The following is a 24,412-nucleotide window of genomic DNA, read 5'->3' as shown; positions in this document are numbered from 1 at the left end:
CTTATTCATGTACTTATCCAAATGTCTTTTAAATGTTGTAACTGTACCCACATGAACCACTCCCTCTAGAAGTTCTTTCCACACACAAATCACTCTCTGTATTAAAAAAGTGCCTGTCATGTCTTCATTAAATCTTTCTCCTCTCATCTTAACAATATGCCCCCTTGTTTTGAAATCCCCCCCCCCCCTAGAGAAAAGACATGTGCCATTCACTTTATGTATACTTCCTCATGATTTTATAAACCTTTATAAGGTCACCCCTCAGCCCCCTCTGCTCCAGTGAAAAGACTCCCAGTCTATCCAGCCTCTCTTTACAACTCAAACCCTCCATTCCTGGCAACTGCCTGGTAAAACTTTTCTTAACCCTCTCCACTCAGTCCCAATAAATCCTGAAGAAGGGCTTATGCCCGAAACGTCGATTCTCCTGTTCCCTGGATGCTGCCTGACCTGCTGCGCTTTTCCAGCAACACATTTTCAGCTCCCAATAAATCTGGCCCACTCACCATTTTACCCTGGGTTCCATTGTGGATCCATGGTGCAAGACACATTGCAGTACTGGAAGAAAGGTGGCATTGCTGGTATTAGGAAGCTGCCAGCCTCTGACTGACTGGTAGGGCATAGGCCAGGGTCTCTGACAGGGATATTCCCTTCATAGCTGGCAGTGCCTAATGAGAACGTCATCCCAAAATGCTGACCAACAGTGGCTCTGCCACCTGTTTTTCCATCTTACCAGGGAGACAGCAGTGTAGTGACAGTCAATGGACTAGTAATCCAGACACACAGACTAATGTCCGGGAGACATAGCTTCAGTTCCTATCCTGGCAAAAAAATGAAAGTTGAATTCAATTTGTAAAAATCCGGAATGAATAATGGTCCATGTAGCCACCATTGATTGTCATAAAAACTCATCTGGTTCACTAATACCCTACAGGGAAGGAAATCTGCCATCCCCCTCTGGTGTGGACTGCATATGACTCCAGACCCACAGCAATGTGCTTGGATCTTACTGCCCTCTGAAATGGCAGAGCAAGTGACTTAGTCCGAGGGCAACTAGGCATGGTGCTGACAAATGTTGGCTGGGACAGCGAAATCACATTCCATACAAGAATTTAAAATCAATTAAATATCACTGAACAATTTTATAATTCGACCACAATTTCCTACTCCTTCACAGTGAAACAGAATTCATTCAATTCCTTACTTAGAACTCTGGATTTTGATTGCTTTGAAATCAGGGCAACACTTAACACTCCAAGAAGGAACCTTTTGGGGACTGGGGCTGGGTGACTGCTTAAGTTAAGCCGAGGACTGAATGCATGTTGAGATTGCCTTACATCCGCTAATTGTTTGTACCTTGAACTCAACATTTTCCTAAGATAGACACCTGTTAACTGTCTGAAGCTAAAGTGTTTGTAACTTTACTGTAATAGGTCTTCTGAAAATGGCTAAGAGTAAACCATGCATTTCCATATCCACGTTCACCCTACCCTATCCATGCCTCAGCCCATTCTGCAGCCAACAACCTCCTCCAAGCATTTTTTCCAAATTCCAGGTTTTCCTACTCCAGCACAATCCTGGTTGGCCTCCCTCCTCTGCTCTCCACAAACATGAAGCAGATTATAACTCTGCTGCCCCTGTACTTTCTTGCACCAACTCTCGTTTACCCACCGTCATTGCTACATCAGCTCACAGTCAAGTTGACATTATCCATGGTCTTGCCAAGCGTGACCAACTCTTGGCAAAACGTGTTTGGCATGTGGGCGATCCTGCAAGTGGGCAGTAGGGACAGGGGCACTTCCAGATTTGTGAGTGGAGTGGGGGGTGGTGGTAGTGGGAATGCTGACATTTAGGAATGGACGTTTGCGAAGAACAGTCTAGCAATAATACCACTAGGCCATTGCCTCCCCCTTATGGTCAGTGCAGGAATCCTCAGCGGAAGTAGTGAAAACTGTGTAGAAGCCTGCTCCCTTTGTACAAGACTAGCTGTTGTATTGTCGTTTATAAAGTATAAATGCCCATGAACCTCTCAGTGTAAGAGGGAGAGCATAGTAGTAAATAGATGAATGTATGGATGCCAGTAAGGGAGGGGGCAAGGCGGGTGAAGTATGTGAGTGAGAGGGCAGGCTGAGGTATAGGTAAGGGAGCAGAGCAGCAGGAGGATGAAGAGTGGCAGTGTTACAGGTGGGTTGGGTGAAATTCAGTTAAGGTAATCACTCAGTAGGGTGTGACATTAGGTCACCAATGGGTCTGGGAGAGGAAGGTGTTTATCAGAGAGTTGGGGGAAACATGGATTCAAGGGGAGGCAGAGTGCAATGGAGGGGCAGGGAGCATCAGAGGGGTCAACAGACAGCTAGATGTTTGAGGGACCGACGTGCTGTGAGAGAATTTGAGGATTAGGCTGAGAGTTGATGAGTCAGAGTGATTGGTGAGGAAGCAGTTGAGTAGTTGAGCGAAAACAAGGTGGGGCTTAATGTCTCGTCACTGGGAAGAGAGTCTACGGTTTTTCTTCTACAGTTTTCTGAGTAATTATCCAGGTACAATTCTCCAGAGTCTCTTTCTAAACTATTTGAAGGAAGCAGAGGGAATTCCCATTGGATGTTCATACTTCCGTGTCAATTCCCACAGATTCATGTTCATTATTACTGTTCCAATTTAGGATGTGCCTGATTTCCATCTGGAGAATGGAAGATCTGTCCATAGTCTATAGTTCAGCTACTGCCTGCTGCATTCTGAATGGATAAAGGTTGGTTCATTAAATCTTAAGGCTCCTAGTAGAACAACCAATAAATAACTGTTTTTTGTTTAATTTAATGAATCACTTTAATTGCTTACCTATCAGTATAAGAATGCAGACCAGCAGAGCTATTAGTGCTCCTGGGCTCAGCACTGCAGAAACAACATACGCTGTGGCACTGCATGACTGGATAGTACCATCGCTGTCACAGCCACACACCCGGACAGTGAGGGTACCTGTACTGCTCAGGGGTGGTGGTCCACTATCAACCACTAGAATCGGGAGAAAGTAGATGTCCTGTTCTTGGCGGTTAAAGCCATTTTTGTGCGTTAGAATTCCAGCTGTGTTTTCTAAAAGAGGCAAAATTCATCTGGTTAGCACCAACATATTTTAAATGTTGTACACAAATGAAAGATCACAGGCTGTTTTCTGCTTCAGAATTCTGCTTCAACCACTGCAGCAAGAAGCCTGCAGTTCTGTGGATACCAGCAGCCCATATAATTCGCCTGAATCTAAACACTGATAAATGTCTCCTCACTCTACTCAACCAAGCTTTACATTGCTTTTCAGTTTCAGTTTAGCGATGTCCAGCGCCAAATAAAACTAATATTCAATCCCATAAACCCATCTCAAGAAGCTGTCAGTTCTGCTCCATCTTAGCCTTGAAAAATTGACTCATCTGTATATGTTTGTGAGTGATTGTAGCAGAGCAAATCACACACATCTTTCAGCTCATTGACGGTGATAAATTGGATTAACTTTGCTTCTCGCACTCCATGCCTTCAAGTAGCATTTGAAATTAGTCTATTTAACTCCTCATTCCAAGTAACACGGTGCAAACATTGATAAATACATATTTAGACTTCTCTTCAATAACACCTTGCCAGTCTTTTTGGTTATGCCTTAATGCCTTTTACAACAACTCCACTAAGAAGATAAACACATCAACCAGAATGAGATAGCCTCTGCACTGTTTTGCAGCGATAACCTGGACAAGTGACTCATGAAGGGATGTTCATGCCATTAAATTTCAAGGCTCTTTGCTGTAAACTATTAAAATGTTTCATTGTGATGTTACTTTTAAATGTTGATTCTTTTTAAAAAAAAGATTAACTATTATATCAACCGTTTGGGTTTTGTACAACTCCACATCCTGAGGAAAATAAAACACGAAAACTGTTAGTACTTCACAGATAATGTCCAGATACTGTTGGTCCAGTGGTTGAATGGACAGGACCAATTGATTCCCAAGGAGAAAGTGAGGTCTGCAGATGCTGGAGATCAAAGTTGAAACTTTATTGCTGGAACAGCACAGCAGGTCAGGCAGCATCCAGGGAACAGGAGATTCGACGTTTCGGGCATAGGCCCTTCTTCAGGAATTCAACAATTGATTCCCAACCAGAATGTAAAAATTCATTTCTCATTGTTACTTTGGGTTTGAGGAGTTTGATTAGTTCTGGGTCATTATTTGTTTGTAAATTAAGATGTTCCATTTTGCCCTGTTACTCTGGACAGTACTTGAGTTTTGTTGTGATATATTCAGTTGGCTGGGTGGCTATTTGTGGTGCACAGTGATGCCAACAGTCCACGGTTCACCTTCTAAACTGGCAATGCCACCATGATGGAGCAGCCATTTCAAACTCACCCCTTACCTAAGGCTAACCTGGTGACCCTCAGGTTAAACTACCACCAATCATCTCTGTCTCTGAAAGAGCAGCCCAATGCTCCTGTGGAACTGTGGAACTTTACCTCTACATATGTCTTGAATTAAAACGTTGAGGAAATGATCATACAGACATTCACAGCAATATGTAGACATCAACATTTAACAGTTAATGAAAGAATATAGAAGTTTATCAACAATGTTTTTCATTTTTCATCTTTCTGTAGAAATTCCTGAACTTACCCCACAGTGAAAACATAAGGAACATCTAATGAATGTGTTAGTTTTTGCTTTGTTTTTGTCAAATGAGTCAGTAGTTTAGTTGAGCAGAGAGTCAGAGAAGTCTCCAACGTACAAAACAAACCCTTAGGCATGTGCTGGTCAGAAACAACTGCCTAACTATTCGAAACACATTTTCCAGCACTTGGCCTGTAGTGTTATGGCTAGGCATCATAAGTGTATATCTGAATACTTCTTAAATGTTATCCCCTCTTAACCTCTCACTCCATATTTCAAAAGCATAGGCTTTGAGGTTCTGAATGTAAGTTGAATGTAGCCTATCATTTAAAGAAAATGAACCACTAAATTCCTCCGGTCCTGACTTTACCACAAGACATGTGTAGTGACTCTAAGTTTAGAAATTGTGTTAACACAGGAGGTAAACTGAAAACTTGTGGTAAGGATATATTTTCATTTTTTACACAAGTGTGAAAAGTGAATAGACGTGATTTTCAGAGGACTGTTTTTAAATGAGGTACTGTATCCCCAGATGAGTGCCTGGCTCAGGAAATCTATCCTCTCATTGATCCATTTTATTCATCCTCTGAAAGTCAATCTTTAAAAAAAATGAATCAAAACACCTCAGATCTTCTGGATCGATCGGACAGTGGCATTCACTTGTCAAGACAATGACCCCTCGAGATAGGCTGCTCTTGGTGCGTTCACATGAGTTAGGTTCCAATTTGTAAGGAAGCAACTGTCCAGCCATTAGTGACTTGAGGTACAATGGATCATTCAATATACAGACACCCTCGAGTTGTAAATGAGTTCTGTTGTTGAATCTGTTCACAAGTTGACTTGCACAGAAGTTGGAATACAATACAGGACAATACACAGTAGCCGTTCATCAACACAGCAAATGGTTGTATGTCAGACCTTTAAAATTGCACCCTATATAGGATATAGTTCGGAAATACGAGTGTATGTAAGCTGGAGGTTCATAAGTCAGGGTCTCCCTGTAACCAAGAAGAGAAAATGGAGGAAAAGCTGAGGGCAGAATGAAAGTTGGGAGATTGAATTGATTTCTTTTACCTCAGAGAACAGTACAGTATCAGTAAACATCAGATCAACAAATATATTAAGGACAAAAGGGTCACTAGGGAGAGAATAGGGCCCCTCAAAGATCAGCAAGGTGGCCTTTGTGTGGAGCTGTAGGAGATGGGGTAAATACTAAACGAGTACTTTGCATCAGTATTTACTGTGGAGAAGGACATGGAGGATATAGAATGTAGGATATAGATGGTGACATCTTGACAAATGTCCATATTACAGAGAAGAAGTGCTAGATATCTTGAAACGCATAAAGTGGATAAATCCCCAGGACCTGATCAGGTGTACCCTAGAACTCCATGGAAGCTAGGGAAGTGATTGCTTGGGCCTCTTGATATATTTGTATCATCGATAGTCACAGATGAGGTGCCGGAAGACTGGAGGTTGGCTAATGAGGTGCCACTATTTAAGAGGGGTGGTAAGGACAAGCCAGGGAACTATAGAGCAATGAGCCTGACATTTGGTGGTGGGCAAATTGTTGGAGGGAATCCTGACGGACAGGATGTATATGTATTTGGAAAGGCAAGGACTGAATAGGGATAGTCAACATGGCTTTGTGAGTGGGAAATCATATCTCACAAATTTGATTGAGTTTTTTGAAGAAGTAACAAAGAGGACCGATGAAGGCAGAGCTTTAGACATGATCTATATGGACTTAAGTAAGGCGTTCAACCAGATTCTCCATGGGAGACTGGTTAGCAAGTTTGGATCTCATGGAATACAAGGAGAACAAGTCATTTGGATACAGAACTGGCTTAAAAGTACAAGACAGAGGGTGGTAGTGGAAGGATGTTTTTCAAGTTGGAGGCCTGTGACCAGTGGAGTGCCACAAGGATTGGTGCTGGGTCCACTACGTTTCTTCATTTGTGATTTAGATTTGGATTATAAATGATTTGGATACGAACATAGGAGGTATAGTTAGTAAATTTGCAGATGACACCAAAATTGGAGGTGTACTGGACAGCGAAGAAGGTTAACTCAGATTACAACAGGCTCTTGATCAGATGGGCCAATGGGCTGAGGAGTGGCAGATGGAGTTTAATTTAAATAAATGCGAGGTGTTGCATTTTGGGAAAGCAAATGATAGCAGGACTTATACACATAATGGTAAGGTCCGAGGGAGTGTTGCTGAACAAAGGGAGTGCAGGTTCATAGCTCCTAGAAAGTGGAGTCGCAGGTAGATAGGATGGTGAAGAAGGCGTTTGGAATGCTTTCCTTTATTGGTCAGTGTATTGAGTAAAGGAGTTGGGAGGTCATGTTGCAGCTGTACAGGACATTGATTAGGCCAGTTTTGGAATATTGTGTGCAATTCTGGTCTCCTTCCTATCGGAAGGTTGATGGTGAAACTTGAAAGGGTTCAGAAAATATTTACAAGGATGTTGCCAGTGTTGGAGGATTTGTGCTATAGGGAGAGGTTGAATAGGCTGGGACTGTTTTCCCTGGAGCATTGGTGGCTGAGAGGTGACCTTATAGAGGTTTATAAAATCATAATGGGCATGGATAGGGTAACTAGACAATGTCCTTTCTCTGGGATGGGGGAATCCAGAACTAGAGGACATAGGTTTCGGGTGAGAGGGCAAGGATATAAAAGAGACTTAAGGGGCAACGTTTTCATGCAGAGGGTGGTACATGTTTGGAATGGGCTGCCAGAGGAAGTGGTGGAGGCTGGTACAATTGCAACATTTGAAATGCATCTGGATGGGTAGATGAATAAGAAGGATTAGAGAGATATGGGCTGGATTGGTTTGGGATATCTGGTTGGCATGGATGAGTTGGGCCGAAGGGTCTGTTTCTGTGCTGTACATCTTTATGACTCTGACTCTAAATCAGATTTTTTTTGGTAGGCACTGAATTCTCACATTGCGAAGAGATTCTAAGACAAAGGGCAGATATGAAAAATCTCAAGTCTGTTTGCAACAGCTTTAAAATTGAGCATTATAATTACATACATTTATTTGTTTGCTTTTGTCAAATATCTCTGTTACTATTAAAACATGGACTGCTAAAACCTTTTACTTCATTTTCCAACCTGGTTATTTTGCCATGCTCTAATTTTATGTGTTGCTGAATTCAGTTCAGGAAACATGCTGAATCTTTCCTTGTAGTTCCTCGCAGTAATATATCGTCAAAGTATCCCAATATAACCTTCAATGCAGCTGATGAAGCTTCAGGGAAAATACATTGGCATGTTCAGTAAAGAGATGATTGACTTAATGCTAATTGCTACTTACCAGATCTGCAGTAAAACCAAGATGTGGTCCAACAAAAAGGTCACACACAATAATGATCCACAATTAAACATTCAGTTTGGAAAGTGCTATTGCTTTGTTTCAAACTCTTTCTAAAATGGTTCTAACTGACTGCGCAAAGTTTTAGTAAAAGAACTCAGAGAGAACTTGCACTTAGCACTTGTGTCCTTCACCATTTTTTAATTAAAATGCAAAATAATAAAGCATTCCAACATATAAATATGCAATTGATTTTATAACACTCTGCAATCTCTGAGGTACTGAATTGCGTTTTCAATGTATGGAACTTTGAAAACATTCACTGCTGACTTTTTCTTATTCTGCTCCACAAGTAAGTATAAAATATTTAGAGATCTCGACTTCTCTGCTGATCTTCTTACTAGGGCTAATTTTCTTCAATCTTATTTCTCAGCTTCAACATTTTGTTTGTTGGCCAAATTCATCCTCTAATTCCTTTGAAAACCAGTCGTTACTAGAACTACACACCTGGTCCCCGTGAATTCTCTCTTTTTGTTATTCTTTCATGGATGTGGTTAAGAGTCAATGAGATTGCTGGAGTAACACATAGACGACACCAGGCAAGGTCAGCAGATTTCCCTCTATGAAAGGCATTTGTATTACAGAAGGTTTTTGTGACAATTGATGCCAGTTTTATAGCCGAAAAAACTGCAGATGCTGGAATCCAATGTAGACAGGGAGGACACTGGAAGAACACAGCAAGGCAGACAGCATCAGGAGGTGGAGAAGTCAACGTTTCGGGTGTAACCCTTCTTCAGGACTCAGGGTGGGTGTAGGGGGAGCTGCAGGTAAAGAGGGTGGCAGGGCCAGGGTGGTGAAGTGGGGATAGGTGAAAACAGGTACAGGGTACCACCTGGTCGGTCAATGGGAGGAATTAATCCAGTTGGTGGCTGGGAGCAGTGGAAGGAACGGGGAGGGGATGGGAAGGGAGGTAATTTGAAATTGGAGAACTCAGTACTGAGTCCTCCAGGCTGGAGGCGGAAAATGAGGTGTTGTTCCTCCAGTTGGTGGTGTGGTTTGTTTTGGCAATGGAGGAGGCCAAGGATGTGATTACCATTATCTTTCAATTCCAGGTTTTAAAAATGTTAATTTCATTAATGAAGTATATTATCTCCCACTCAATCACTACTATCAAGGCTGAGGATCAACCCTGGTTCATTGACGAGTGCAGGAAGGCATGCACCAGACATACTGAAAAATGAGGTGTCAACACGGTGAAGCTACCAAACAGCATAATCAGCCAGCGATAGACAGAGCTTTGTGATCTCACAGCCAAAGCATCAAAGTTTAGCTTTGCAGTCCTGCCACATCTAGTTGCAAATGGTGATTAAGCAAATTACCAGAGGAGGAGCATCCACAAATATACCCACCCTCAATGATGGAAGAGCCCAGCATGTCACTACAAAAGATAAGGCTGAGGCATTTGCAACAATCTTCAACCAAAATCCAGAGTGAATTCAGTGGTCCTCAGCATCAGAGATGTCAGTCTTCAGCTAATTCAATTCACTCCACGTGATATCAAGAAACAGTTGGAGGGACTGGATACAGCAAAGGCAATGGGACCTGACAACATTCCGGCAATAGTACTGAAGACCTGTACTCCAGAACTTGCTCCTCCCCGAGCCAAGTTCTTCCGGTACAGTTACAACCCCCGCATCTACGTGACCATTTGGAAAATTGCACAGACGTTTTCTGTACAACAAAAGCAGGACAAATCCAACCTGTCCAATCACCATCAGTCTACTCTAGATCATCAGTAAAATGATGGAAGATGTCATCAACAATTCCAACAGGCAGCACCTGCTCAGCAATAACCTGCTCAGTGATGTCCAGCTTGGGTTCTGCCAGGGCTACTCAGCTCCTGACCTCATGTCAGCCTTGGTTCAAACATGGACGAAAGAGCTGAGTTCCAGAAGTGAGGTGACAGTGACAGCCATTGACATCATGGTCACATTCGACCAATTGTAGCATCAAGGAATGTGAAGAGGAGAATTAAAGGGGCAAACCAGGTGCCCCAGCTCTCTTTGCCTTTTGCATTTTCTTCAATAGTGTCTCCAAAGACCACCTCCAACTGGCAATGAGCTGCGCTGCATCTCCACACCCCCATACCTTGTTGGGAGCATTATCAGACCAACCAGACCCAGAGAGGCCGTCTCAGATGAAGATCCAAAGACCATGACCGAGGCTAGACAAGAGGGGAAATTTAAATCATGACTATCGATCCTGAAACATCAGCCAACCTTCAGAACAGTATGTCCAGCCTTAGTGAATGAGTAATGCCAGTCCTTTCAGACAAATCGTTCACATACAACGGTAAGGACCTGTGGATAGGATATAACGAATTCTTAAAAGCACGTGTCAGATGTTGATAGCTAGTGTAGGTTTGACACTGTCTATTTGGAGGTTTAAGACTATCTACTGAACAGTCCTGTGAAGAGATTGATAGAATGTGAGAGAGTTTAAATAAAGTACAATAGTACAGTCAGTTCTTCTATGACACGATGGTGTGTTCTAATGTAGCCCCGTGTTTGAGAAAAATCGCGCTTTAGAAACAGCGTTTGAAGTGTGGGCACTGTAGTCATGTTACAGTCAACACACATTTTAAAAGTTTGTGCTTTAGAAACAGCATCTTCAATTTGTCAATCGCATTACAGCGAATTTGCGTTTATAACAGAGCGGCCTGTGCGGTGTGATAAATATTGTTTTATCCTTGATAAAGTGTTAAATAAAGTTGTGTTGGACCTTCCCCTGACTTTTTTTCCCCTTTGTCTGTCTCTCTGCATAACACACCTGAGTTAAAAAAGTTAGTATAAACTAGTCAAGGTTAGTCAGGACACATTGACCCACTTTTCACCTTACAATATTGGCACACAGACGCCATTTGAAACCAATTTGATGATTGTAAATAAGTTTGATGTAAATTCCTTTCATTGTTTATTCTCTGAATAGAATTGCTAGTGTGAAAACAGGCTATTCGGTCCAACAAGTCCACACCGACCCTCTGAAGAGTATCCCACCCAAACTCATTCCTCTACATTTACCCCTGACTAATGCACTTAACTCACACATTCCTGAACACAATGGGAAATTTAACATGGCCAATTCACCTAACCTGCGCATCTTTAAACTGTAGGAGGGAACCAGAGCACCCAGAGAAAAGACACAGGGAGAACGTGCAAACACACAGTCACGCGAGGCTGGAATTGAACTTGGGTCATTGGCACTGTGAGGCAGCAGTGCTAACCACCAAGCCACCATGCTGCCTGTAAAGGCAAGGCAGAAACACAGAACATGAGCCGATAGTTTTACAGAGTCACAAAGGGCTTGTTTATTTATCAGTCTCCCACAAACATTATATACAGTCTGTGCTGAAGTTCCTTCATTGCCATGATACACGTGAATTAAAATGGTGTAGGAAAAAACTGCTCCATTAAAATCTCAATTTGAACAACTGGATTATTCACATTTTCTTCCAAAAAAAACCCATTTCTATCTTTAGAATATTATTATGCAGACAACTTGCTTATACCTAAGAAATTTATATCCTTTCAAGAAATTTTCTAGGGCACAGCTGGCTACTGTTTTTTTGTGAAGTATTTGTTCAGCGCAGTTTCTAACCGATTTTGCGAATATTTCTTGACATGAGACAATAAATGGGAATAGTTTTAATGTTTGACAATTGTGTGAAAATGGTTACTTGGCTCAGGCACCTATGGCAAACTTTTCTTGATTTTCCTTTTAGCGAAGGGAGAATAACCGCCACTGTCATTATTTGACAATTCCTAGCTCTGAAGTTAATATTGGAGAAAGGCACTGACAGCATGAGAAACAGGATCGAGGGAGAACAATGCTTGTGTCAGTCCTTTGTTCCACAAAAAAAAATAATTTCTGTGAACGAGGCAGCTCCAAATCATCAATGACACAAATCAAAAGCATGAAGCAAGGTTGTGTTTATTAAAGAAGTGATGGTAACGAGTAGCTAAAGCATTCACATAGAGGGCAGCAACTACCAAGATTTAGAAAAACATTAACCCAATCTTAGTCGGAATTTTTGGCGGAAGGGAGTCGGTGTCTATTTTCTGGGCTCCTACGTGAATGAGATGTTTAGCACATGGTGCAGAGTCTTTGACAAACTACAGATGTGACTTCACAAATTACACAGTTGTACTGTTGCTGTGACCCTTCAGTGTAGAAATATTAGATTAGATTAGATTAGATTAGATTAGATTACTTACAGTGTGGAAACAGGCCCTTCGGCCCAACAAGTCCACACCGCCCCGCCGAAGCGCAACCCACCCATACCCCTACATTTACCCCTTACCTAACACTACGGGCAAATTAGCATGGCCAATTCACCTAACCTGCACATCTTTGGACTGTGGGAGGAAACCGGAGCACCCGGAGGAAACCCACGCAAACATGGGGAGAACGTGCAAACTCCACACAGTCAGTCGCCTGAGGCGGGAATTGAACCCGGGTCTCTGGTGCTGTGAGGCAGCAGTGCTAACCACTGTGCCACCTTGGTTAAAATTTGTAACATTAAGGAATTGTTCAACTGCTCAAGATGCCCATTTCACATTGTAAACAAAGCTGCAAAAAGCGACCTTCTGTCAAGTGCATCATTAGCCACTGATTCAAATGGTCACAGGGAAATTCCTGATGTAGGGCTTATGCCGGAAACTGGATCAGTGGTGCTGGAAGATATGCCCGAAATGTTGATTCTCCTGCTCCTCTGATGCTGCCTGACCTGCTGCGCTTTCCCAGCAACACACTCTCGACTCTGATCTCCAGCATCTGCAGTCCTCACTTTCTCCGCAGAGAAAGGCATACTTGAAGGGATTTTGCTACTTGTGTAACATTGAAAACGTAACCTGTTGATGTCAGTCTGTTCTGGTTTGGCTTTGCATTAGCAGAATACTGAAATGCTAAAATTTTAAAATACATTTTTTTGATAGAACAAAGAGTCTTTCAAAGACTGCAGAAGTTTTTACTTAGCATGACTCCCTTGCAAAGGTTTATTTGATGGTTTTTCTCGGCATTTGTTACTTCCATTTACCAGTTGCAATTTGACACTTCAAAGAGAGGAATCCTATTTTTAACCAAGAGTAGATTTGGACTCTACTGAAGAAATTGTCAGGAAGGTTCACATATCAAGATTTCCTTTTGAAGTGCTGTGTAACAGGTGAATGTTTTGACCTCGAGCTTCCAAAATAGGCAACAGAGAAGAATACATTCAAATTAGCAGCATCCAACTGAAGTCAGCCAAGTAGACCCATTTTATTGGTCAGAGAGAGTCTCCTGAACAAAATACGGAGGAACCTCGATTATCCGAATACCAATTATCTGAAAATCAGATTAGCCGAAGGAGATCTCGAGGTCCCGATAGAAACATTACATCAAAGACGTGTTTCCAACAGTGATCGCGTCTTTTGCTTACAGTGATTAAACAGGCACCATTTCCAAATGACTGACCTCCCACCTCTCTCTCCCCATACTTTCTCTGAAGTTCTACAGAGGGGTCTACCCTAAACCCACCTCCCCCCTTCCCCAGTTAATCTGACCAGCATTGTCCTGTACAGGACAGAGGTGGAACCAGTCAAACAGTTGCAGTACAAGGTGTGTGTGCGCGCGCGTGAGTGCTATTTGGAGATTTACCCTATTTGGAGATTTACCCCACAAAGGCAGCAGCTGCAGCAGCAGCAGCAGCAGTCTTATTGTTAGTGTCTAGTCCGGCTGCCCCAGAGAGGGGTGGGGGCAGTGCTGGATGGAGATGGGTGGATGGGGTTGGACGGGGGCAGGGGAGTGGTCTTGGGCGAGGTCAGGGGAACAGTGCTGGACGGTTGGGGGCAGTGCCTGGGGGGGGCGGGGGGAGGTATTGGACGGTTGGGGGAGTGGGGGTAGGTGCCGGGGGGGGGGGAGATGTTGGATGGGATTGGGGGGTGGGACGCTTGGAATACTACGTTCAATTGTGGTCTCCCTGTGATTGGAAAGATGTTATTAAACTTGCAAGGGTGCAGAAAAGATGTACATGGATGTTCCTGGGATTGAAGGGTTGAGTTACAGGGAGAGACTGAATAGGCTGAGCGTTGTTTTTTCCTGGAGCATTGGGGGTTGAGGGGTGACCTTTTAGGGGTTTATCAAATTAAAAGGGGAATGGATAGGGGGAATAAGCAAGGTCTTTTTCCCAGGGTAGGAGAGTGTAAAAATAAAGGTCATAGGTTTAAGGTGAGAGGGGAAAGATTTAAAAGGTTCTAAAGGCCAACGTTTTCCAGTAGAGGGTGATGCATGTATGGAATGAACTGTCAGAAGAAGTGGTGGAGGCTGGTACAACGACAACATTTAAAAGACATCTGAATGGGTATATGAATAGGAAGGGCTTAGAGGAATATGGGCCATATGCTGGCAAATTGAACCATACTAATTTAGGATACTGGAAGGTATAGATGAATTGGACAGAAGGGTTTGTTTCTGTGCTGTACATCTGTATGACTCTAAGCAGTTGAGTAGGTCTGTACACATTGGAGTTGAGCTGAATGATAGGAAACCTGAATTGAAATGGATAAGCTTCTTCATGAGCTTGGCAGGATAGATGCAGAGTGTCTGTTTCTCCTTATGGGAGAGTCTAGGCCCAGTGTGCATAATCTTACAGTTGAAGACAGAGATTGGAAAAATTTCTTCTCTCAGAGGTGAGTGCCTCTGTGGAATTCATTCACACAGAGGGCTATAGAAGCTGGATCATTAATTATATTCAGAGCTGAGAGAGACAGATTTTTAATTAGTAAAAGGATCAACGATTATGTTGATAAGGCAGGAAAGTGGAGTTGAAGACAATCATATAAGCCATGATCTCATTCAAAGATCTTATGGTCTTACAAAGCATTCCTAGTCAATGGACCTTTCCCCTGGTAATGTTGGTAAAAAGCAGGTTTTAAGGTTTATCATGAAGAGCAAAACCATGTCAAAGAAAAATTGGAACCCTTCCTCCAATGACATTGTGTCAAATTAATAACTTCAGTGAAATAAAATACTTTAATTTCCACTTGATCAGGAAATGTTAAAAAGAGGAAAGTTAGAATCAAAAGAAGACACATTGATTGGGACCAGTCACAAATGGATATCGTGTACTTTAGAGACTTTAATTCTCTACAACCTCAGCTTCCTTTTCATTAATTCATTCACTCCTCTTCATGCTACACTTGCAGCTAGTAATGACAGAGTTTAACTGAAAGAAAACTGAAAAACTATAAAACTGACCAAACTTAGTCATTGGTTTACATGATTCAAATTCTGGAAGAAGCGAATTACTGCAGATGATGGAATCTGTACTGAAAACACCAAACGCTGGAGGTCACAGCCAGTCAGGCAGCATCTGTGGAGAGAGAGCAAGCTAACGGGTTGAGAATAGATTACTCTTTATCAATGTTGCTTTAGATGTTCTTTCTAGTATGGCATCGTTGGTTATGTCTATGAGTGGGCTGAGGACTCTGTGTGGAGGGATGAGTTTGTGCAGCTCAGCATCACATTCAATGCTCCCCAGATTGCATGCCCTGGCCCCCCATATAGAGTAATGAGATGGGATAATGAGGTGGCAAACTCTGAGGTAACAATGGCTACCCTGGAGCTGGAGCTGGAGCTGAAAGTTAAAGGCTCCTTTAAAAGCTTGTTCTGTCTTGCCATTGTTGAGTGCAGACTGATGGAGAGAACCACAGAGTCTGATCGCTAAAAAGAAAGTCTGTGAAAAGTTACAGTCAAAGTGTGCAGTTTACGAAGTGTGCAGTTGTTAATTCTTACCAGAGCTGTGCTTGTGTGATTAGACTTCAAATAAGCAGCATGTCTGTGTCAAGCTTACTGGATTAGATTTTCTAATTACAACTGATCACTACAAAAAAAATCACTGCGAGCTGCAAAAGTGAAAGCTTGTACCCTTTAATTTGAAAAACAACTATTTTTGATTGTGTTCTATATAAAGCATGTCCTAGCATGACAGAAAGAAGAATAATACACTGGCATTATGTGTGCTCACTAAAAGGCACCATGTCCCCTCATCAGTTCCCAGTCAACAACAAGTGCACTTTCTGGAAATTTCTCTTTGTAGTTGAACAAAGTCTGAGGCACCAAGAAGGGGACATAGCAACAATAAAGGTAGAAAGAATGACTCAAATTGCACAAAAGTAAATGTACTTTTACATTTTTCATGTTGTTCAAATGAGTCTGCAAGAAACTGCAATGAAAAAATGGGCTAATTTTTATTCCCAAATACGAGCTTGGGGGAGGTTAAAATGTTAGAAACCTGAAGGAGGAATTCAGTCCACCTCCATTTCTGGTTTTCACAGAAGAGATTAAGAGTAAACAAATAAACCACTCTCAGGAGCGAGGTCTGTAATGAAATCTTCAAAGGAAGCTACAAGCTTTCAAGTTCATTTTTTATGCATGGAGGCCAGAATTCCTGACCTTCAGGAACTCCAGCAGGTCAAAGGGGAGGCAAAGGGTTGGATGCACGAGGTAAGTGAATTATGGCACTTAGCCAAGCCTGGAAATCAGCTTACCTATGGAACGAGTTTCAGATAACACATAGGAACTGCGGAGTTAATGTTCTGTGGCACTTGTGATAATCACACTCTTCTAGGTTTCCCTCTCAACTCTGTCCCTTCACTCTGAAACCACTACCATTGAGCAGAAACACTTGTGCAAGCATTGTGACTATAAGAGTAGGTAAGGAACCCTGCAAATGGCAACTCCCCTCCTGACTCCCCAGAGCCTATCCACCATCTGAAAGGCATAAGTCAAGTGATGCAATACTCCCCACGTTTCTCAATGAGTAAAGTTCCAACAACACTCAGAAAGCTTGACATCATCAAGGACAAAGCAGCCCATTTGATTGACACCACATTCACAAGTATCCACTCCCTCCATCACTAACAAGTTTGAAACTTTCACCAGACGCACTGTGGAAATTCACCACTGATCCTTACACAGCACTTTCCAAACCCGCGACCACTTCCATCTAGGGCAGCATATGCTTGGCAACACCACAACCTGCAAATTCCCGTCTAAACCACTAACCACCCTCAGATGGAAATATAGCGCCATTCCTTTACTGTGACTGGGTCACAATCCTGGAATTCTCTCTCGAAGGTCATTGTGGGTCCACCTACAGCACACAGACTGCAACAGTTCAAGATGGCAGCTCACCATTGCTTCTCAAGAGCAACTAGGGATGGACAATAAATGTTGGCCCAGCCAGTGATGCCCATATCTCATGAATGAATATGAAAAGCAACTTGCAGATGGAAATCCCGGCTCAAGTCGTTCTTGCTTCCGCCTTGTATTCACTAACAGGGGAAAGCTGGCTCCCTTTCATGGGACACTGTTAAAAATAGTAGTAGGAAGGAACTACCATGTTGCGATAAGTTCCATTTGAACCAAAGTAAGGCCTGTTTACTGGAAAAGAGAGTAAAAAGTGCTCTTGATTGGACTTTAAGCTAGAAAGATGAGTGGAAGGATTTTAGTAATAAAAATATATGTCTGAAGGTAAGCAAAATAGGAGTTGAGAGGAGAAGTTAGACTTAATCAGGAACAAGATGAACAGGGGATCAAAACAGTTATAAATTCAAAATATTAAAGGATTTTTAAAAATAAAGTAAAAGAAACAACTTTTAAAGATGGGATGGCATGGTGGCTCAATGGTTAGCACTGCTGTCTCACAGCACCAGAGACCTGGGCTCAATTCCAGCCTTGGGTGACTGTATGGAGTTTGCACAATCTCCCAGTGTCTGTGTGATTTTCCTCCAGGTGCTCCGGTTTCCTCTCCCAGTCCTAAACTGTGCCGGTTAGGTGGAGTTGCAATGCTAAATTGCACATAGTGTACAGGTTATATGGGTTAGCCATGGGAAATGCAGGGTTACAAGGTGGGGGGGTTTGGGGGGGAGTGGGTGTGGGATCTGAGTGGCATGGAGGGTCAGTATGGACTTGATGGGTTGAATGGTCACTTCCACACTGTGGCGAGTCAATAATGCTATGATAAATTAAACTGCCTTATACAACAATGTAGACAGACTCTAAAATGAAATCGAGGGATCGGGGGATTGGAAACTGTGGACTGTTGATGATGTGGGGATGCCTCAATTGTGGCCAAGGAAGAACAGAAGTGAAAATTAAATGTTACAAATTCCAAGACAATCAGAAAAAAACTGGAAAGAAGGAAGGGACATGGAGCTGTGTTGATTGGAGATCACATAATAACAAGAGCAAAAAAGGTACAACTTGCAGAAGGACAGAAATAGAATCAAAATGGATTTAAATAATAGTTCAGGAGGGATTAGTCACATTTAATAGTGGTATGTATTAGACACCTGTTGCACAAAAGGAAATGAATGAAATGATATGCAAACAAATATGTGAAATAGGTTAAAAAATAACAATAACAACAATTACTAGCAGTTTTAACTTCTCTTAAATTGAATGGCAGGAAGGAGGAATGGGAGGGAAAAGAGCCTAAGAATGTTGTTATAGTTTATCTAGGACTCCTTTCATAACTAGTAGGCAATGCTTAATGTCACCCTACTTAGTTTGTCTTGTGTTAACATCACTCTTAAATAAACACCTGGACTTGCACTGTGCTTGTCAATTTGCTTTAACATTGCTGTATGATGGTTTGTTTCGACATAAGATCGTGGGAGCTGGGATTTGCATGAAGTCTTGCATATTAATTTTTTTATTAACCTATTTTTCTATTCAACTTGTTCAGAGATGGTATAACACACCTCTTGAGCAGGTGCGACTTGAACCAGGGCCTTCTGGTCTAGGGGTAGGGGCAGTACCACGGTGCCACAACACAGCCCTAATCATTATTACAGTCTGAGGAGGCTTTGAAGAGTTCTGAAAAACTCTGTGTTGTGCCAGTTTGTAGCACCAGTTTCACAATCATTTAAAGGTGCCATGCACTAGTTGAGTCAAAAAGTGTGGCGCTGGAAAAGCACAGCGGGTCAGGCAGCATCTGAGGAGCAGGAGAGTCAACATTTCAGGCAAATGCCCTTCATCAGGAAAGGTGGGGGAGGGGGAGGGGGCAAGGGGGCTGAGAGATAAATAGGATGGAGGGTGTGGCTGGGGGGGGGGGGTAGGTAGCTGGGAAGGCAATAGGTAGATGTGGGGGGGGGGTGATAGTGATAGGTCGGAGCAGATTGGTGGGAAGGAAGGTGGACAGGTAGACAGTTCAAGAGGGTGGTGCCGAGTTGGAGGGTTGGATCTGGGTGAGGTGGGGGGGGGGGGGCGGGTGAGGGAAAATGAGGAAACTGGTGAAATCGACTTTGCACTAGTTGAGTTTGTCTATTTTGATTAAAGTGAGTAATCTGTAGTACAGTGGATGGGAGCAGAATGCTGCCAGATTGGATGAATGATTTGGAGATGCCGGTGTTGGACTGGGGTGTGACAAAGTTACAAATCACACAACACCAGGCTACAGTCCAATAGGTTTATTTGGAAGCACTAGCTTTTGGAGCACAGCGCCTTCATCAGGTGATTAGCGGCGCTCCGAAAGCTAGTGCTTCCAGTTAAACCTGTTGGACTATAATCTGGTGTTGTGTGATTTGTAAGTTTGGGTGAAGGTTCAGGAGGGCTGATGAAGTGCTTATGCCTGAAACGTCGACTCTCCTGCTCCTCAGATGCTGCCTGACCTGCTGTGCTTTTCCAGTGCCACACTTTTCGAATCTGACTCTCCAGCATTTGCAATCCTCACTTTCTCCTGGAGGAATAAGAGATGGGGAGGGAGATGTGGCTAATGTCATAAAACAGGGGCAGGGAGAATCAAGGGAAGTGGAAGTCTGCAACAGGAAGGGTCTGATCTGAGTGTTTCCTGGTAGCCTGGAGGACAATCTGAAGGAAAGCCTCACCAAACCTGGGATGTTTCTCCGAACATCCTGCTGTGCTCCCCCCTCAACCTCTGTTTGTGGAATGGATTCTAATATACATCGTTCTGCATTGTCAGCTATATGGACATGTCAGCTCATATAAGCTGCTGCCATCATCATCTTAAATTGGAGGACATTTTACATGATTTGTTTGGTCTAGTGTTTGAGCTATAAGGAAAGGCTGGATAGGCTGGGACTTTTCTCCCTGATATGGGAATTCAATACTAGAGGGCATAGTTTTAAGGTGAGAGAGGAAAGATTTAAAAGGGACCTGAGGGGCAACGTTTTCACATAGCGAGGGGTGTGTATGTGGAATAAACTGCCTGAGGAAGTGGTAAATGCAGATACAGCTACAACATGTAAAAGGCATTTGGACAGGAACATGAATAGGAAAGGTTTAGAGGGATATGGGCCAAATACGGCAAATGGGACTAGATTAGTTTGGGGAAACAGACAAGTTGGACTGAAGGGTTGGTTTCCATGCTATATGACTCCGTGACTCTACAACTCTCATATGACAGGGGAAAACCACTTGCTGATCTAGCAGGAAGAGGCTCTTACAATTATCAAAAAATTCTCAAAAATCATTATAAAAATATATTTATTATATATTAACAGTTCGTTATATATTAACTGATATGACAGATACTTTTTACAGAGACTTTGAGAATGACCAGATGTTAAACCAGATGCTAAGTCCCCCGGGCCTGATGGTCTGCATCCCAGGGTACTGAAGGAGATGGCTCTAGAAATGGTGATCATTTTCCAATGTTCTGTAGATTCAGGATCAGTTCCTGCAGATTGGAGAGTGGCTAATGTTGTCCCACTTTTTAAGAAAGGAGGGAGAGAAAAAGCAGGGAATAATAGATGAGTTAGTCTGACCTCAGTGGTGGGAAAGATGCTGGAGTCAATTATTAAGGATGAAATTACGACACATCTGGATAGCAGTAACAGGATAGGTCAGAGTCAGCATGGATTTATGAAGGGGAAATCATGCTTGACTAATCTTCTGGAATTTTTTGATGATGTAACTCTGAAGATTGACAAGGGAGATCCAGTGGATGTAGTGTACCTGGACTTTCAGAAAGCCTTTGATAAAGTCCCACATAGGAGGTTAGTCAGCAAAATTAGTAGGCATGGTATTGGGGGTAAAATGCTGACTTGGATTGAAAGTTAATTGGCTGACAGGAAACAAAGAGTAGTGATAAACGACTCCCTTTTGGAATGGCAGGCGGTGACCAGTGGGGTGCCGCAGCTTTTTACAATGTACATTAATGATATAGATGATGGTATTAAAAGTAATATTAGCAAATTTGCTGATGATACAAAGCTAGGTGGCAGAGTGAAATGTGAGGAGGATGTTAGGAGATTACAGGGTGACCTGGACAGGCTAGGTGAGTGGACCGATGCGTGGCAGATGCAGTTTAATGTGGATAAATGTGTGATTATCCACTTTGGTGGCAAGAACAGGAAGGCAGATTACTACCTAAATGGAGTCAAGTTAGGTAAAGGGGCAGTACAACGAGATCTAAGTGTTCTTGTACATCAGTCAATGAAAGCAAGCATGCAGGTACAGCAGGCAGTGAAGAAAGCTAATAGCATGCTGGCCTTCATAACAAGAGGAATTGAGTATAGAAGCAAAGAGGTCCTTCTGTAGCTGTACAGGGCCCTGGTGAGACTGCACCTGGAATATTGTGCATGGTTTTGGTCTCCACATTTGAGGAAAGACATTCTGGCTGTTGAGGGAGTGCAGCGTAGGTTCACAAGGTCAATTCCCAGAATGGCGGAACTATCTTATGTTGAAAGTTAGGAGCAACTGGGCTTGTATACCCTTGAGTTTAGAAGGCTGAGAGGGGATCTGATTGAGACGTATAAGATTATTAAAGGATTGGACACGCTGGAGGCAGGAAGCATGTTTCCGCTGATGGGTGAATCCTGAACCAGAGGACACAGCTTAAAAATAAGGGGTAGGCCACTTAGAGCAGAGTTGAGGAGGAACTTCTTCACCCAGAGAGTGGTGGGTGTATAGAATGCTCTGACCCAGAAGGCTGTGGGGGCCAAGTCTCTGGATACTTTCATGAAAGAGTTGGAGAGCTCTTAAGGATAGTGGAATCAAGGGTTATGGAGATAAGGCAGGAACAGGATACTGATTGAGGATGATCAGACATGATCATAATGAATGGTGGTGCTGGCTCGAAGGACAGAATGGCCTACTCCTGCACCTATTGTCTATTGTCTATTAAACTCACTTCTTCAAAATTCTAAGCTGATCTGACGACACGTCTATCTGGCAACATCATAGTGGGTGGAGCCTCTGGCACTCCTCAATATTAACTCTTCCAAACCCATAAAAGATAGGATTCACCAATGAACATTTGCTCCTCCCTTGTGATCACAGGTGTCTAGTGTGTACAGTTTAACTTTGCATTTGAATCACATGGGATCTTACTGTGCTAAAACTGGCTGCTCTGTTTTCTACATTTAGACAGTGAGCACACTTCAAAAGTGGTTCAACAACTGTAGAGTGGTTTGGGATTGTCTTGTAGTTCTGTTGGTGTAAAGCTCTATTTTGTTCTTTTTGTAATTCCCTTTTATCCTGTATCATGCAAGGTCACTGTGTTTCAGAGAAATCAATTTGATTTGGGAAATGGGATTTCAGATGCAAAAGCTGGTTAAAAATCCTCCATTTGCAGTCCAGCATAAATCCATGTAATAAAAAGGAGTTTAATTTGTTCTGCCACTTTTGAAAGCGTGACTTTGCTTATGGATCTTGTTCCAAGCAGGCACTAAACTTTTGCACTTCTTTATTCTGACTTCTAGATGTGACAGGATGGAGTCATCGGCACTCATTGACGGATGAGGCACATTTGCCATTTTATAAGGCTGCTTTTAATTATCCTTTTTGTCTCTTCCTTCTTAAAGCCCTGTACATCATGTGCAATCCCTTGACAACAAAAGGCAGCCAGGTCAGCTGCTCACGGATTGTTGTCATCTTTTGGGAGTTAAAATGACAAAAAAGAAATGTCCTGATGACAGTATCTGTCCAATTTTCCTCTTCCCTCTAGGGAGGTGCCATATTTTGACCAAATGCTTCTTCTTAAATGCTTCAGTAGAAATAGGAATCCTCTGTGTGAATGATTGCGAAAGCATACACCATACAACAATACAGTACAGGGTTAAACAACGTCTTTCTCAGTTCTCCTAGGCCACAACCACACTGCGATTCCGTTTGGATTCTGTTTCTTCTAAAAATGGACATCCTTGCTGGTCTCACCAAGCGGCCATGACTGATCACATGACCACACTTCCAGCAGCTTCTAAATCCCCTGAGTGAAATAGGAGTTGATGGGAAGGGTGAGGGCAGTAACAAATTAAAAATACTTTATATGAATGCATGAAGCATTAGAAATAAGATGGATGAGCTTGAGGCTCTTTTGGAAATTGGCAGATATGATATTGTGGGGATAACTGAGACATGGCTTCAAGTGGACAGAGCCTGGGAAATGAATATTCAAGGCTACACGTGCTATCGTAAGGACAGACTGACGGGCAGAGAGGGTGGGGTGGCCTTCTGGTAAGGGATGATATTCAGTCCCTTGCGCGGGGGGACCTAGAATCAGGGGATGTAGAGTCAGTGTGGATAGAGCTGAGAAATTCTAAGGGTAAAAAGACCTACTTGGAAGTTATCTACAGGCCCCCAAACAGTAGTCTGGATGTCGGATGTAAGTTGAATCAGGAGCTGAAATTAGCCTGCCGCAAAGATGTTACTACAGTTGTTAGGGGGGGATTTCAACATGCAGGTAGACTGGGAGAATCAGGATGGTATTGGACCTCAAGAAAGAGACTTTGTGGGAGTGGCTCCGAGATGGATTCTTAGAACTGCTGGTGCTGGAGCTTACCAGGCAGAAGGCAATTCTGGATCTGGTATTGTGCAACAAACCAGAATTGATCAGGGACCTCGAAGTGAAGGAGCCATTGGGAAGTAGTGACCATAATACAATAAGCTTCAATCTCCAATTTGAGAGGGAGAGGGTACAATCGGAAGTGACAATATTTCTGTTGAATAAAGGTAACTATGGAGCTATGAGGGAGGAGCTGGCCAAAGTTCAATGGTGCAATACCTTAGCAGGGATGACAGTGGAGGAACAATGGTAGATATTTCTGTGTATAATGCAGAAGATGCAGGATCAGTTCATTCCAAAAAGGAAGAAGGATCCTCGGAGGAGGCAGGGGTGGCCGTGGCTGACGAGGGAAGTTAAGAAACATATAAAGTTAAAAGAGAAAAAGTATAACATAGCAAAGATAAGTGGGAAAATGGAGGACTGGTCAGCCATAATCATATTGAATGGTGGTGTAGGCTCGAAGGGCAGAATGGCCTACTCCTGCACCTATTGTCTATGTCTAAATGCTGCAACCAAAGCTGACACAAAGATGTTGGTGATGAGCTGACTGCCGCCTTGTCCAATCGTGATGGAGGTCATGGCATTGTTAGTGAGACCCTTTGTTCCTCATT

The 24,412-nt window shown here is 42.8% G+C and overlaps 1 protein-coding gene across 1 annotated transcript in view; it reads right to left on the bottom strand.

Annotated features, from left to right (window-relative positions):
• The window catches only part of cdh22 (cadherin 22), an 850,755-nt gene that overhangs the window by 3,638 nt on the left and 822,705 nt on the right, over positions 1–24,412 (bottom strand). The window contains exon 11 of the mRNA XM_043710157.2: positions 2,833–3,084. Within this exon, the coding sequence (XP_043566092.2) occupies positions 2,833–3,084 (252 nt within the window). The remainder of the gene's footprint in view (positions 1–2,832; positions 3,085–24,412) is intronic.

The sequence above is a fragment of the Chiloscyllium plagiosum genome, unplaced genomic scaffold (assembly GCF_037043375.1).
Source record: "Chiloscyllium plagiosum isolate Xiang-an unplaced genomic scaffold, Cpla_swu_hap1 HiC_scaffold_15, whole genome shotgun sequence".
In the NCBI taxonomy this organism is placed as follows: Eukaryota; Metazoa; Chordata; class Chondrichthyes; order Orectolobiformes; family Hemiscylliidae; genus Chiloscyllium; species Chiloscyllium plagiosum.
This window is presented reverse-complemented; position numbering and strand designations above follow the sequence as displayed.